Raw genomic sequence first — 14,850 nt, 5'->3', positions numbered from 1 at the left:
AAGAAAGTCGCGTCTTTAGAAACATAGGGTTTGTTGTTTTTGAAGTCAAAACATATATATCCCTTTTGACTTTCCTCATCCAATGAAAACACATTCAACGGCTTTTGGGGATAATTTATCTCTTTTGTGTAGGAGTACAAAACATTTACAACCAAAAATTTGTAATCTTTTGAAGTCAGGTGTCATTTTAAATAACTTTTCACGAAGAGAAATATTTTGCAAGGATGATGATGGCATTTTATTTATTAAATATGTTGAAATTAAAATGGCTTTGACCCAACAAAATTATGGAATATCCTTCGAGATAAGAAGGGTCCTAACGGTTTCTATAATATATCTATGTTTTATTTCCGCTAGCCCATTTTGCTGGAGAGTTATAGGGCAAGACATTTGATGACAAATTCCATTTTGTTTTAAGTAGTTTTGAAATTCATTTGACAAATATTCTTCACCTGAATCGAATCTAAGTATGGAAATGTTGCTTTGAAATTGATTTTTGACTATCATATGAAATCCATAAAAAAAAATACATTGGATTTTAAATTGAGAAAATAGACCTATACATGTCTTGTAAAATCATCTATAAATGTCACACAATACGAATAACCTCACTTCAATATAACAGGAGGACATCAAATATCCGAATGCACTAACTCAAAAGGTCTTTTAGAGATAAAACTTTTATTTGGAAAAGGGATGGATTTAATTTTGCTAAGTATACAATCTTTAAACACATCTTTTTCATTACAAAATTTTCCTTGAAAGGAAAAAGATATATTTTTTAATAGCTTGGATGTTCAAGTCTTTTATGTCAAGTTTCAATATCATTATCTTGGATATAAAAAGCCCATGAAATAGAGATCTCCCATCCTATGGCCTTGCCCAATCCGTTTCTCGGATCGGAGTTTATGCACAAAGCAACTTTTAGAAGAAAAAAAGATTTCACATCCATGGTAGGTAATTTGAGATACGAAAAAAATGTTTAAATAACTTAGGAACAAACCTAATTTTTGGAACAAGAAAGTTTTGAGAATCTAAATTTTCAATACTTTAATTTTTAAAGATGTTCCATTGGCGATGGAAACACAAGGCAAATTTGGGTTAGTGCATACGTCGGACAAAGCAATCTCATGTGGGGTCATATGAAAGGAAACTCTGATTCAATAATCCATGAGCACTCACTGAGATAAGAAGAGGAGGCAATGGTGGCACCCGATGTAGAATATGAAGATTTAAGCATTTGTTGAAGTGCCATAGTTAATTGACAAAGAGTGTCTTTTAGTTCTCCAACACTTTTGTTTTCTTTCTCTTTCTTTGGCGTGGATTCTTCTACGAAAGTCACCTTGTTTCTAAGCTTTACACAAAGTGGTCTAATGTGACTCGGCTCATTGCAACAATGACAAATAGGATTTTTTGATCCTCCATAGTTGTTATTCCATAAGCCACTATGTTACAGGGACTCGGCATAGAGGTCGTCGCACCTGCGTCGATGCGACACGACGCGGGTGTGAGTGCAGCACCCGGTGTGGTCAATGTGACCCTAGGTGCAGTTAATGGACTCGATCAACTTTGACCGAGTCCATTTTATTACATTAAAAAATATATTTAAAGTTTTGTCCCATCTACAAAGCTTTGAAAGTATTAAATGTTGTGTATTGAATGTTCTCACCCACGTACATTCTTTTATTGTTTTTAAAAAGCTTTGTCATAGAAAGTTGAGCCATTTATATTCTTTTATACTTTTATAGAACTTTATCATAAATGCATTAATAAAAGTGAAAACTGCATTGGAATGGATTTCTATATTAAATGGGGAGAACCAAGTAGGTCGGATTCTGAATTAAATGTACTTTTGTATTAAATGGGGAGAACCGAGTAAGTTGGATTTATGTATTAAATGCATTAATAAAAAAAGTGAAAAGTGCATTAGAATGAACTTTTGTATTAAATGTATATAAATCTAAATCTGATTAAGCAATATCCGATTAAAATCTGATTAAGCAATACTTCTGGATTTTTAATTGTTTCCGATGAAAACGGCATTTTCATTAGGAGCTTGCTTTATGGATAAGTTTTATATATACATATATTAAAATATTAAAAAAATACATATATATTAAAATATATACACATATACCCTCTCGCACCCCCGCACCCAAGTTTTTTTAAAGTGTCGCATCTCCGCACCAGCTCATATGTAACATAGAAGAGTCATTTTGCCTCTCAAATTGTGGAGGTCTATATGCTCTAACATTGTTCCCGGACCTAGATACGGCCATTACTTCATCTCCTTTTTTAACCATGCTAAGACGAGTTTCTTCTTAGCATACTTCGGCAACGGCATCTTCCAAAGGAAGTGAAGATGTCTTAAGAAGGAGAGAAGTCTTCACTTGTTCAAACTCCGAACATAATATGTACAAAAATTGAAAAAAAAATCTTCTTTTTTCATTTGAATGATAGAGAGAGAAAGAGAAAAATGTAGAAGAGTATGACCACTTGCAAGCACCACGAACACTTTTGGATGCTTCTTCACGAACACGAACACTTTCCACAAGATCAAGAGCACTATGGCTCTGATACCATGTAATGAAATGAGTGAAAGATAAATACAACCCAACTAAGGGCATACAAAAGCACAATGCAATGTGCTAAGCCACAAATCCACTAGGGATAACACAATAAGTCAACTAAGGCTTGCAACAAAATATAAAAATAAGTAGTTTATTAATGAAATGCTTAGCAAGAAGCATAGAAATAAATGGGGACAATATGTCCCTATCTATACACATCAATACATACAAGAGGGAGCCTTGGGAGCTTCCATATAGACGTTGGGAGCAACCCCAACGGCAACGGCTCTATGGGTAATTCCCATAAAGCCCTTAATGGCCAATTAAATTACAAACAAAAAGAAAAAAGAAAAACTATTCTAACCAACCTAGTTGCATAATGTGAAATGACCACAATACCCCTGTTGGGCATTTTATATATATATACATACATATTTTAACACACGCCACTCCTGCTCTAATCTAAAATAGAAACTGGAGTCTGCAACCTAGCACATATGTACCAATGGATCTTGTTTAAATCTTGCAATAAAGTCATCTAGCATGAACAGACTGCATCAGTAAATCAAAAGGGATGGACCAAAAACCAACCAGATCCCAGCCTAGCATTCCTGCATCTATGAAATAGGCCAAGCATGATCATCAGTTAAAATTACACATGCTTCATGTTATTACTAAAATCCGAGACCACTTACCATGCTTGTCACAATTCAAAAGTGGTCCATCTTATTTGTATATATTCATATTAAAGGTGGTTAACCTTTTGTACTTCAACCATTACACAACCTTTTTTTCTCCTTTTAGTGCTTATTAAAATGTGGATAGCCTAGGCATTTTTTTATGTTCTTCCCAGGTTTTGTTTATAAGCTTAAGTTACATCCTTATTCAAGCAGATGAAAAATGGGAGGTTCTTCTCCAGAACCTCTATATGTCTTCATAAGATATCAAAGTAATTAAAAGACCGAATTTCTCATTCTTATGTGATCCTCATGACTTGCTCATTTGCTGACTCGGCCTGTATGGATTGCTAATTTCTTGAGTGCACAACCAACGTAAAAAAGATCTCCAAAATTTTTAAAAGTGACATGGTCATAGATCTCTATTATGGCAAACCTTATGGTCTATGAGACATTCTTTCTTTTTGCTCGTTCTGCATGCTCAAATGGTGCAAATAGACTTGATTTATTAGCTTTGCTATGTTTCATAATTATAACCATCTTGAGACAAGTTTTGCACTATTACATCTAAGTGAGGACATCAGCATTTTGTGTTGTTTGTTGATTATCTTTTCCAATACAATATGATATTTCATTGCACATAGAAGTGACCCACATAATTATTTTTACTTATTTTCACGTTGACCTTCAGTCTTCTTCTGAAACTCAGAAACTTTTCATTCTGACCAATGGTGAATAAAAAGTAGCATGTTTTAGAGCTTCCTTCAAAATGATTCAAAATTGTTCATCTAAGATCTTCAACAAACATGCCTAAGCAAAATGGTGTGGCAGGTTTCTAGGTACATATTGAAATTGACTTGTGATGCTACCATCAGCTTTAGCTCCTCATAGTTATAGAATTAAAATTGTTCAAACCAAAGTTCATGGGATCAACATTTAACCCTCTCTCATTTTATCTCCATGCAACCCTTTGAGTGCCATTACTCCTCTCCTCCCAACTAGCCTGTGCTTAACAGTTTCAAACTTTCATATCATATCCTGTTTTTCCCTGTTGGAAGGGATAAATTGCTTGCCAAATCGAATAAGTCCTGCTTTCATAGATATTTGGATCATCAAAAAAATAACATCAAGAATGATGTCTAAAAGATTTTATATACTCAAGCATAAGATACGTGATGGATGGCAACCATTCTTTCAAGGCATTGCAATATATACAAAATCTGAACATGATGTGTCTTGGTTGACTTTCCTAGTGAGAGCACCCATAGACATGAGCTTGTCCTAGAAACGCCTATATCCAACAGAATTCTGAACCCATCAAACCAAATGTAATAGAATATGATAGTATCCCAATTCCTCTATGGAAGACTGCTGTTCAATGCATGTGGCTATACAAGAATCAGACTGGAGCATATGGGTCACTATAATGCTAATTTGTAGATAACTGGTATAAAGACTCTCTGTCAGTGTACATATTAAGATCATCCTAACCTCTTTGGAAATGCAACAATCAAACATTGGGATGTATAACATTTAGATATTCAAAATGCATTCATGAATAACAATTGGTGCACCTAATTTAGCAAGTACATATATGCTATGTTGAAAAGAAGAAAAGGTCTATTGGTGCACATAGTTCATCAAAGAGGATTTTTTAGGGTTAAAAACATAAACAAAGACAATAGGAATCGTTCTATCATATGGTTTCCTCCTTGAACCCAAGAGAATCTTAGGAAATTCCCAAAAATCCACTTGTGTGTTGGTTGTAAATGCCTCCTATAACTAAACCATGTTTTGCCTTTTAAAATTACAATTTTATCCTTCTAGTAACACAAAAAGGAAGCAATGGCTGCTAACATAGCAAATTCAACTTAGTTCCCTTTTCCAATTCCTTTTAAGGAAAGGCAACCTCAAGATTGTTTGCACCAGTGCATAAACACAGGTACTTGGCATAGGGGAAATGGTTCCCAAAAATGATGGAGAAGATTCAACTCTAACAAATATCTAATGACACTCATGCTTAATCGCACAAAAAACCAAACTATATTCTACATGCTAAATACTTGCAAAGATCAAAATAAATTGATTATGCAGCATATGCTAAACCACATAAAAACAGGGGCGTACAAGTGCAAGTAATAGCACCAGCTATGAATAAGAAGTCATCAAAACAAAATGCCTGAAGCCCAAGAAGAAGTGCATTCATTTTCAATGCAAAAACGTAACCCCAACAACCACAATAAAACAAATTTGCTTCTCTTAGAACAAAGAATTCATCTGTTTCAGGAAAAAATCAAAGATTTTCACAGCAAGCACAAGACTGCAGCCAATGTGACAATTGAACCACCCTCAAAATAAAGTCAACCCTAACATACAAACACCCTCAAAACAAAGTCAACCCTAACATACAAACCATATAGCAACTAACATCATGCATAACAGAAACAAAAGCTAATTTGAATCTACAAAAAAGACCACCCAGAAATCAAGGAAACCTGCAAGGATAACATTCCGCCTGTTCTGGAAGTTGCTTAAGATCCAATTAACTCCAAAAATTTGGTACTCAAACAATGTACCACCAGACAAGTAACACGGTTGTTTATCCAGCTGGAAATTCTGAAGCTTTCCACAAGGCAAATCATATATTTCATCAGCTTTCTGGTGCCTCAGAACAAGTTTGTTGAATTCAATTACTAATTCCTCTGTGCAAGAAGTTTCCCAGGTAGCATCACTATATTCAAGGCCCTTCCATTTCACAAGATATTCATAATGGCCACCTTCTTGACTCTGATGACATAGATTAACAATTTCACAAACTTTTGTGTTATTTGACTTCTCCCTGCATGCAATAACTCGGTCAATTTTGAACCACTCCGGCCTTCTCAAATCAGTGGTGGTAATGGTATCTGCAGTGGCTCTGAGAGCAATAGAGAAGCACGTTAAAACAAAATGAAAATATCATAGCAGAAAGGCCTGCATGAAATAGTTAACAATTAAAGGTGAAAAGATCCTTGAGCAAGCAAAGACAAAAGGGAAAAAAGCAAATTCTACATTAAAACCACTAATGGGAATGGATACTTGACCAAAATAGCCGGACAACAGTTGGTGTGATAGCAAAACATTGTTAACAGGGATAATTCATTATACTCCAAATTCTAGATTTCTTATGAACCATGAGCACACAACTGTAATGAGATATTGCGGAAATATAAAAAGTGACAATATCACAAATCCACCAAGAGACAATACAAGCACAATCCTTTAAGAAGGCAACAATATAAAAAGCCTCTTATTGAAAAGAGAGAGAGCTCTCAAGAATGAAAAATATACAAGGGGATCACCCCTATTTATACAAAAGGGAGAGGAGAGAAAGTGAGGCAAAATGCCTCAAAAGGAGAGCCCAAAAGGGGGCTCCCATGGAGTCGTTGGGAGCCCCCAACGGTCACATTTGTGACCGTTGGGGGCTCCAACGACTCTATGGTTGGAGCCCCTTTTGGTCTTTAAAAAATACAAAAAAAAATAAATGAAAAAAATAAGAAAAGAAAAATACATTTTAACAAAAACTGAAAATAGTTGTTTTCTAAAACAACTATGTGAATTTACAAAAATACCCCTATCGGGTATTGATGCAATATTATATATATATATATATAAGAGATACATTTTAACACCCCCCTCAAACTTTACGGGGAAATGACGTAAAGTTTGCCAAGAAGGAACATGAAGCAAGGAGCCGGAAGAGCTTTAGTAAAGAAGTCCGCCAACTGATATTCTGAAGCGACATACGGTAGGGCAATTGTTCCTCGTAAGAATTCGTCACGAACATAGTGGCAATCCATTTCGATATGTTTTGTACGCTCATGGAATGTATGATTGCTCGCAATATAGATGGCACTCTTGTTGTCGCAACATAATTTTGAGGCTTCGGTAATATCAACCCCCATGTCTTTAAGCAGACTGCGAAGCCATACAAGTTCCATTGTCGTGGTTGCCATAGCCCGATACTCAGCTTCCGTGGATGACAGTGAAACTTTCTGCTGCTTCTTGCATCGACAGGCAATCAAAGAGTCCACTAAAAAGACAAAACCCAGTAGTTGAGACTCGATCATTGGGATTACCTCCCCAATCTGCATCAGTATAAGCAAGAAGATTCAAGGAAGAAGAGAAGGATAGAAATAGCCCTTTATTGATGGTATTCTGAATGTAGCGGATGATTCGGAGAGCAGCACTCATATGCACAGTTGTAAGAGCATGCTGAAATTGGCTAACTGAGTGAACCGCATGGGCGATATTTGGTCTGGTGATGGTTAAATAGGTAAGAGACCCAATGAGTTGTTTGTAAGGTGTGGGATCTTCCAGAAGAACCCCATCCTCCAACCGTAATTTGACATTAATAACCTCGAGAGTCTCTACTTTCTTGTCATCAGAAATCCCAAACTTAGAACAGATATCTGCAGCAAGCTTCATCTGTGACAAAATATATCCTCGAGAAGAATATGCAACTTCAATTCCAAGAAAATATCTAAGAAAACCTAAATCAGACATATCAAAATTATTTTTTAACATATTTTTAACATCAATAATATTATTTTGATCATTCCCAGTGATAATCATATCATCAATATAAAGCAACAATATTATGATACTAGTACCTGCATTTTTAACAAAAAGAGCAGTGTCGATATAACAAGAGTGAAATCCTAATTTTACCATGATATCACTGAAACGATCATACCAAGCCTTAGGAGCTTGTTTGAAGCCATACAATGCCTTCAAAAGCCAAAGTGTTACCTTGCTTAACATTAATTCCGGGTGGCGGATCCATGTAAACTTCTTCACTTAAACTGTCATTTAAAAATGCATTTTTTACGTCAAGTTGATAAATAGGCCATTTTTTTGTTGATGCGACAGCTATTAAGGTTCTGACACTGGTCATTCGGGCTACGGGAGCGAATGTTTCTTCATAATCAACGCCATATTCTTGGGAGTATCCCTTATCGACTAATCTAGCTTTATATCGTTCTAAAGAACCATCGCTTTTAGTTTTAACTTTGAAGACCCAGCGACACCCAATAGGTTTTTTGTGTGAGGGTAGATTAACTATTTCCCAAGTATTAGCCTTTTTAATGCATTTAGTTCAACTTGCATTGCTTCAACCCAATGTGGTATAGTTTTAGCTTGATTATAGTGAGCGGGTTCAAAATAACAATGTAAGGTTATTAAACACGCCCAATAGTTGGGGGTTAAGGAATCATAGGATACAAACCTATTTTGGGGTATTGATATTCTAGAAGAATGTCTAACTTGTGGTTCCTCAGTAGATTCAGAAATTTGAGAGTATTTTTCAAGGGCACTAATAGGATTTTCTTGATTTCTTCTTGAGTAAACATTTATATTTGTATCACTATCATTTATATTTGAATCACTATCATTTGAGGGTGTTATATCAAAATGGGACACTTCACGTGTATCTTCTATGTTTTCAAGAAAATCTTCTTGTATGTCATCAATAAGATCATATAAGAATATATAATCAATTTCATTTGTTTCTTCTATTTTATCAAAACTGTTCTCTTCTTCTAGAAATGTTACATCTTTTGAAACATATAGTTTATCATTCTTAAAACCATAACATCTATACCCTTTTTTATTTTCACCATATCCTAGAAAAACACATTCAATTGCTTTTGGAGACAACTTATCCCTTTTATATAATAAGACAAAACATTTGCAACCAAAAATACGAAGACGATTGAAATCAGGTGAAAATTTGAAGAGCTTTTCATAGGGAGAAACATTTTTTAATTTGGAAGAAGGCATTCTATTAATTAGATAAGTTGAGGTTAGAACGGCTTCGACCCAAAACATCTTTGGAATATTCCTAGAGACAAGTAATGTTCTAGTCGTTTCTATAATGTGCCTATGTTTCCTTTCCGCTAGGCCATTTTGTTGAGGAGTCCTAGGACATGACTTTTGATGGCAAATTTCATTTTGGGTTAAATAGTTTTGAAATTCGTGAGATAAGTATTCACCACCGGAATCGGATCTTAAAATAGATATGTTATTTTGGAATTGATTTTGAATCTTTTTATGAAAAAATCTTTAAAGGAAGTAAATACTTCTGATTTATGACTAAGAAAATAAATCCAAACATACCGAGTAAAGTCATCAATAAAAGTAACATAATATGAATAACCCCCTTTAGACATAACCGGAGAAGGCCCCGAAACATCCGAATGCACCAATTAAAAAGGTCTTGATGAAAGAAAAGTTCTAGTTGGAAATGGAATAGACTTCATTTTTCCAAAAATGCAATCTTTGCAATTAATTTCTTTTTCCTTACAAAATTTGTTTCCAAAAGGAAAGAGATACATTTTGGAATAACTTGGATGACCAAGTCTTTTATGCCAAATTTCCATATTTTTTTCTTGGACATAAAAACAAAACTAATTTGTAGGGAGATCGAGATGGTCCATATAATAGATGTCTCCCTTTCTATGGCCTAGCCCAACCGCTTCCCGGACCGGAGATCCTGCACAAAGCAACCATTACATGAGAAAGATATTTCACATCCATGGTCGGCAATTTGAGAGACCGAAAAAAAAATTTCAAATTTAGTTTCGGAACAACTCTTACTTTTGGAACACAAAAATTTTGTGAATCTTTAAAAGAGCCAATACTTGAAATTTTTAAAAAAGTTTCATCGTCCGTAGAGACATAAGAGTCCTTTGAATTGGTGCAAACATCAATAAGTGCATTTTCATGGGGGGTCATATGAAAAGAGGCTCCAGAGTCAAGGATCCAAGAATACGTACCGGGTGAAGATGACGAAGCAATAGCCGCACCCGATGTGGAGGAAGAAACTTTTAGAATTTGTTGGAGAGCCATAGATATTTGTCCAAGAGTTTCTTTGATGTCATTGTTTTTGCCTTCATCTTCTTTGGTGGTAGTTTCTTCAAGAGAGGTCACCTTAGGCTTGAAAGTTCCATTAAGCTTTGGACAAGCGGGTTTAATGTGACCCGACTCATAGCAATAATGACAAACAATCATTTTTCTTCCTCCAATGTAGTTTCCTTGTTTCCCAAAATGAGGAGGTTTATAGGTTCTAACATTGTTACCCGGTTTTGATACGGCAAGTAGTTCATCAACATGTTTACTCATGCCAAGCCTTGTCTCCTCTTGAGTGATTTTGGCAATAGCATCCTCAATAGGAGGAAAAATAGATCTATGGAGAAGTGAGGATCTCACTTGCTCAAATTCAGGACGTAGCCCAAAAAGGAATTGAAACAATCGTTCTTGTTCCATTTGTTTTTGTCTTAAATCAATATCTTCCATAGAAACCCATTTTTGCTCCAAGAGAGCCAATTCATCCCATAGTGGGTTTAGGACACTATAATAGTCTTGAATGCTAGAATCACCTTGTTTGGTGGTTCTAATCTTTTCTTTCAAGAAATATGCTCTTGCAAGATCCTTTTGGGTATACATACCCTTCATAAAGGACCAAGCCTCATTGGCTCTACGAAATTTAGCTATATTAGCACATACCTTAAGCACAACATTGTTCATAAACCACGCAAGGATTTTTGTGTGATTACTTTCCCAATCTTCCACTTCTTTTTTATGATTTTCAATGGCCTTGAGGCGAGCATCTCCTTCAAGAGCCTTTTCTTGACCTTCTTCGTCCTTTGTGAGCATAAGCTTAGGTTTCGGAACGGTGCCCATGACAAAACCCCAAAGTTTCTTTCCTTTGAGATTATTTTCCATTGTCGATGCCCACATCATATAATTCTTTCCATTGAGCTTGAAGGATAGGTCAATCTTTGCCTCCATGATGTTGCCAAGAAGTGAGAAGAGATTCACCAAATATGAGATACACGAACCACACCTTTCCTTCAAGAATCGAGTGGCTCTGATACCATGTAATGAGATATTGCGGAAATATAAAAAGTGCATACAAGCACTTACAACAATGAATAAAAGAGACAATATCACAAATCCACAAAGAGACAATACAAGCACAAGCCTTTAAGAAGGCAACAATATAAAAAGTCTCTTATTGAAAAGAGAGAGAGCTCTCAAGAATGAAAAATATGCAAGGGGATCACCCCTATTTATACAAAAGGGAGAGGAGAGAAAGTGAGGCAAAATGCCTCAAGGAGAGCCCAAAAGGGGGCTCCCATGGAGTCATTGGGAGCCCCCAACGGTCACATTTGTGATCGTTGGGGGCTCCAACGACTCTATGGTTGGAGCCCCTTTTGGTCTTTAAAAAATACAAAAAAAATAAATGAAAAAAAATAAGAAAAGAAAAATACATTTTAACAAAAACTGAAAATAGTTGTTTTCTAAAACAACTATGTGAATTTACAAAAATACCCCTATCGGGTATTGATGCAATATATATATATAAGAGATCTATTTTAACAACAACAGTCAAACATGCTCTTCCAATGCTCAAGATGACCTATGAGAAGGAAAACTCAACATGGTGGTGATGTATTGGAACATTTTCGATCAGTATTATGTATCTTCTACAGATTTCATCATGCAGCATGATTTGCTCAAAAGGGAATGATCTTCAACCATCTATAGAAAAGCATCCATCACCCTGTCAATGATGCATGTAATATATGACTATTCTAAACAAAATGTCCCAAGATTATCTCTAAATGAGGTGTGGCATAACATTCTTTCTAACTTGCATAGAATAAAAACCGGGTAAATATTGGCTACTAATGAAGGTACAGAACTAAATGAGCTAGAAATCATAGGTGAAAGTTGTATCGACTCAATCTAACCACACAGATGTGTTCAGCATGGTTTGTTTGTGCTTTTCTGATGTAAAAATGTGATCTTTTGAGTTATGAAATTTTGACACATTGTGGGCCATTGATTTTTGGAGCCCTTTAAAAACATAATTACTTGCCATAATCACAGGATTCAAAACAAGTTTCCTACTACATGTAGATCACATTTATAACATTTGATCTACAAAAATCAGAATTTTTTTAAGAAAAAGGTGATTTCTACTTGTTAGTTTTGTACCTTTATTAGTAGTCAATATTTACCCAAAAAACCAATAGGAATCGGGAAGAATTGCAGCATGTGAAGTATGTGTATACGGAGCAATCATCCTTTGACTCCATGTGTGCTTGATCTTAAGCCCACAGTTTAATTAAAAGCTTTTTTGGGCAGATATCCCTATGCCCCATCAAATGGTTTTCCTAAGTAAGGCTTCAGACTTTGTCCAGTAGACTGATGTATCTTAAGCATAAATGGCATTGGTTGAATTTCACATTGTTAGCTTTACCGTATATAGAAATGAAACGAGCTTATTAAGTTTGCATTTTTCAGTTCCCAGAATAGTGTTCTGGTAAAAATGGATTGAGTGTGCAAATGCATTTTTTTAATGCATTGACAGCGCAAAACCATTTCATTATAGATCCTTGCCTTGGCAGTAGCCGCAGTACCCATAGATGTTTTCCAGAGGAAATGATTTCTCCACTTACAAAAATGCAGCTCTATTTTAGAGCCCAATTGCACTGAATATATACAACACTTTAAACAATAAAATAACTGATAAAATACGTTTTGACGTCATCAGATCTGGATCCGTGCGTCTTATCCTTATTAGACATGTTTCTTTATGTAATGGCATTTTAGTTATTTTCATGTATTTTAAACCTATTGTATCATTTGTTTCATAATAAAGGATTAGGGTTATGCCATCTCAAGAAGTGGCTGCCGTTTTTTAGCATCTCTCTCTCTCTCTCTCTCTCTCTCTCTCTCTCTCTCTCTCTCTCTCTCTCTCTCTCTCTGCTAACTGTGGTGATTTCTTACATGGTATCAAAGCAGGACTTCGGTTTTGTTCCAAAAAAGTATGCCCTTTTAGATAGAATATTGTTTTCTTCCTGTCAAAATCCTCTCTTTGCTTCTCTTCTATCCTCTTCTAATCAGTCTTCTTTCTCTTCTTTCTCTCTACTGTCAGTTTTCCTTTACTGACAGCAGATTATTCCTTGTTTTATTCAACCAATATTGTGTTTTTTATATATGACGTCAATCCTAAAAAAATAAAGTGTATTTGATGTTAAAATAAAGGTTGTTTGCTTTCGAATATCCCAATCTGAACTCTAATTCCAATATTCCTAACCTAAAAAAAGGAAAAGGTTTGTGTTCTTTTTATTTTTCCAGATTTTATTTTTCTGGAATCTTGTTTTATTCTTGATATTTCTTTTCGGTTCCGATATTTCTCTCCATTGCTTCATATATTCTCAATCGGCATATGCATATTAGCAAGCATTATATTGAGTTTTGCTGGGCTGTTGCAGGAATCGGACTGAGTCCGGAATAGTGCCCTATTTAAAAAAAACAAGGGGATGTTTTATATTATATCCTGCATCTTACCTAATCCTTTTGTTGTACTGCTGCATATTTGCTCTTGACTGAAATCTATTCTCTTCTTTCCTTTGCTTTCTTCTTTTATCCTTTCACCTATTTTAAATGGATTCATCTTCCTATGCCGACCTCTCTTCAAACTTTTTGAGTCGGCTTGTCTCTGAAAAACTTAATGACTCAAATTTTTTGACGTGGAAGAGACAAATTGTTTCTTTCATAAGGAGCCAAGATATGTTTGGGCATCTAGATGGATCAATTTCAGTTCCACCACAATTCATTCAACAGGAATCAAAGGATGACAAAGGAGATGCTCCGATTACCTATTTTCAAATCCAGAATTCACATGATGGATGAAGCGTGATAAGGCATTGGTTGCATAAATTACTTTCACCCTGGCTCAGAAAGTATTGATTTCAATTCCAGATGATTGTCCAGCTAGTCAATTACGGAATAGGCTTGTGCAAACCTATTCTCAAATTTCAGAGTCAAGAGTTTTATTTCTAAAAAGGGAGTTTCAGACTTTTAAAAAGGGTTCTATGACACTCATGGAATTTTTAAACAAAGTGAAATTATTTATAACTCAGCTTGCTATTGTTGGAAGTGTTGTCTCTGACAAGGAAAAAGTGCAGCAAACTCTCAATAGACTGGGTCCAGAATATCATATTCTCTCTACCTCTTTATCAGTTTTACATGTGCTCCCCAGCTTCGAGGATCTTCAAGCAAAACTTCTTCAATATGAAATGAGCATAAAACACTTGCTAGAAGGCAGTAAACATGTGGATTCTCAAAATGTCTTGGCATCGGATATATCTCACAGTTTTGGGCGTGGAGGTAACAGTTTTCAAAGTGGCAGAGGTCGAAGTTGTTTTGGTCAAAGAGGTTGTGGTATTCTTCCTACTCCGAGTACACCAGTATTTTTCAATGCAGGGAATCAGAAAAGAGTGCCTACATGTTCTCAATGTAATAAGAAAGGACATATGAAAGTTGATTGTCGGTTGAACCCTCAAAACAAAGAAAAGAATAATAAATTAGGAAACAAAAGAGAAGTTAATGGACAGAGATCTTCTAGAGATATGCAACAACTTTGTTGGCGGCTTTATCTCGGATGAGTATTAAGCAAAATGATCAAGGTGAATGGTATGTGGATTCTGGAGCGGCAACTCATGTCACAAGAAATGCTGGTAAGCTCTCGAATTTATCCCATTATTTCG

General features: G+C 35.4%; 1 protein-coding gene across 1 annotated transcript in view; it reads right to left on the bottom strand.

Annotated features, from left to right (window-relative positions):
- Nucleotides 1-14,850, bottom strand: part of LOC149817258 (uncharacterized) — a 128,513-nt gene that overhangs the window by 81,843 nt on the left and 31,820 nt on the right. The window contains exon 11 of the mRNA XM_089987053.1: nt 5,743-6,164. Within this exon, the coding sequence (XP_089843179.1) occupies nt 5,743-6,164 (422 nt within the window). The remainder of the gene's footprint in view (nt 1-5,742; nt 6,165-14,850) is intronic.

Source organism: Nuphar pumila, chromosome 14 (assembly GCF_984573655.1).
Source record: "Nuphar pumila chromosome 14, dmNupPumi1.hap1.1, whole genome shotgun sequence".
In the NCBI taxonomy this organism is placed as follows: domain Eukaryota; kingdom Viridiplantae; phylum Streptophyta; class Magnoliopsida; order Nymphaeales; family Nymphaeaceae; genus Nuphar; species Nuphar pumila.
The sequence above is the reverse complement of the archived record's forward strand: the minus strand, read 5'-3'. Positions and strand labels throughout refer to the sequence as shown.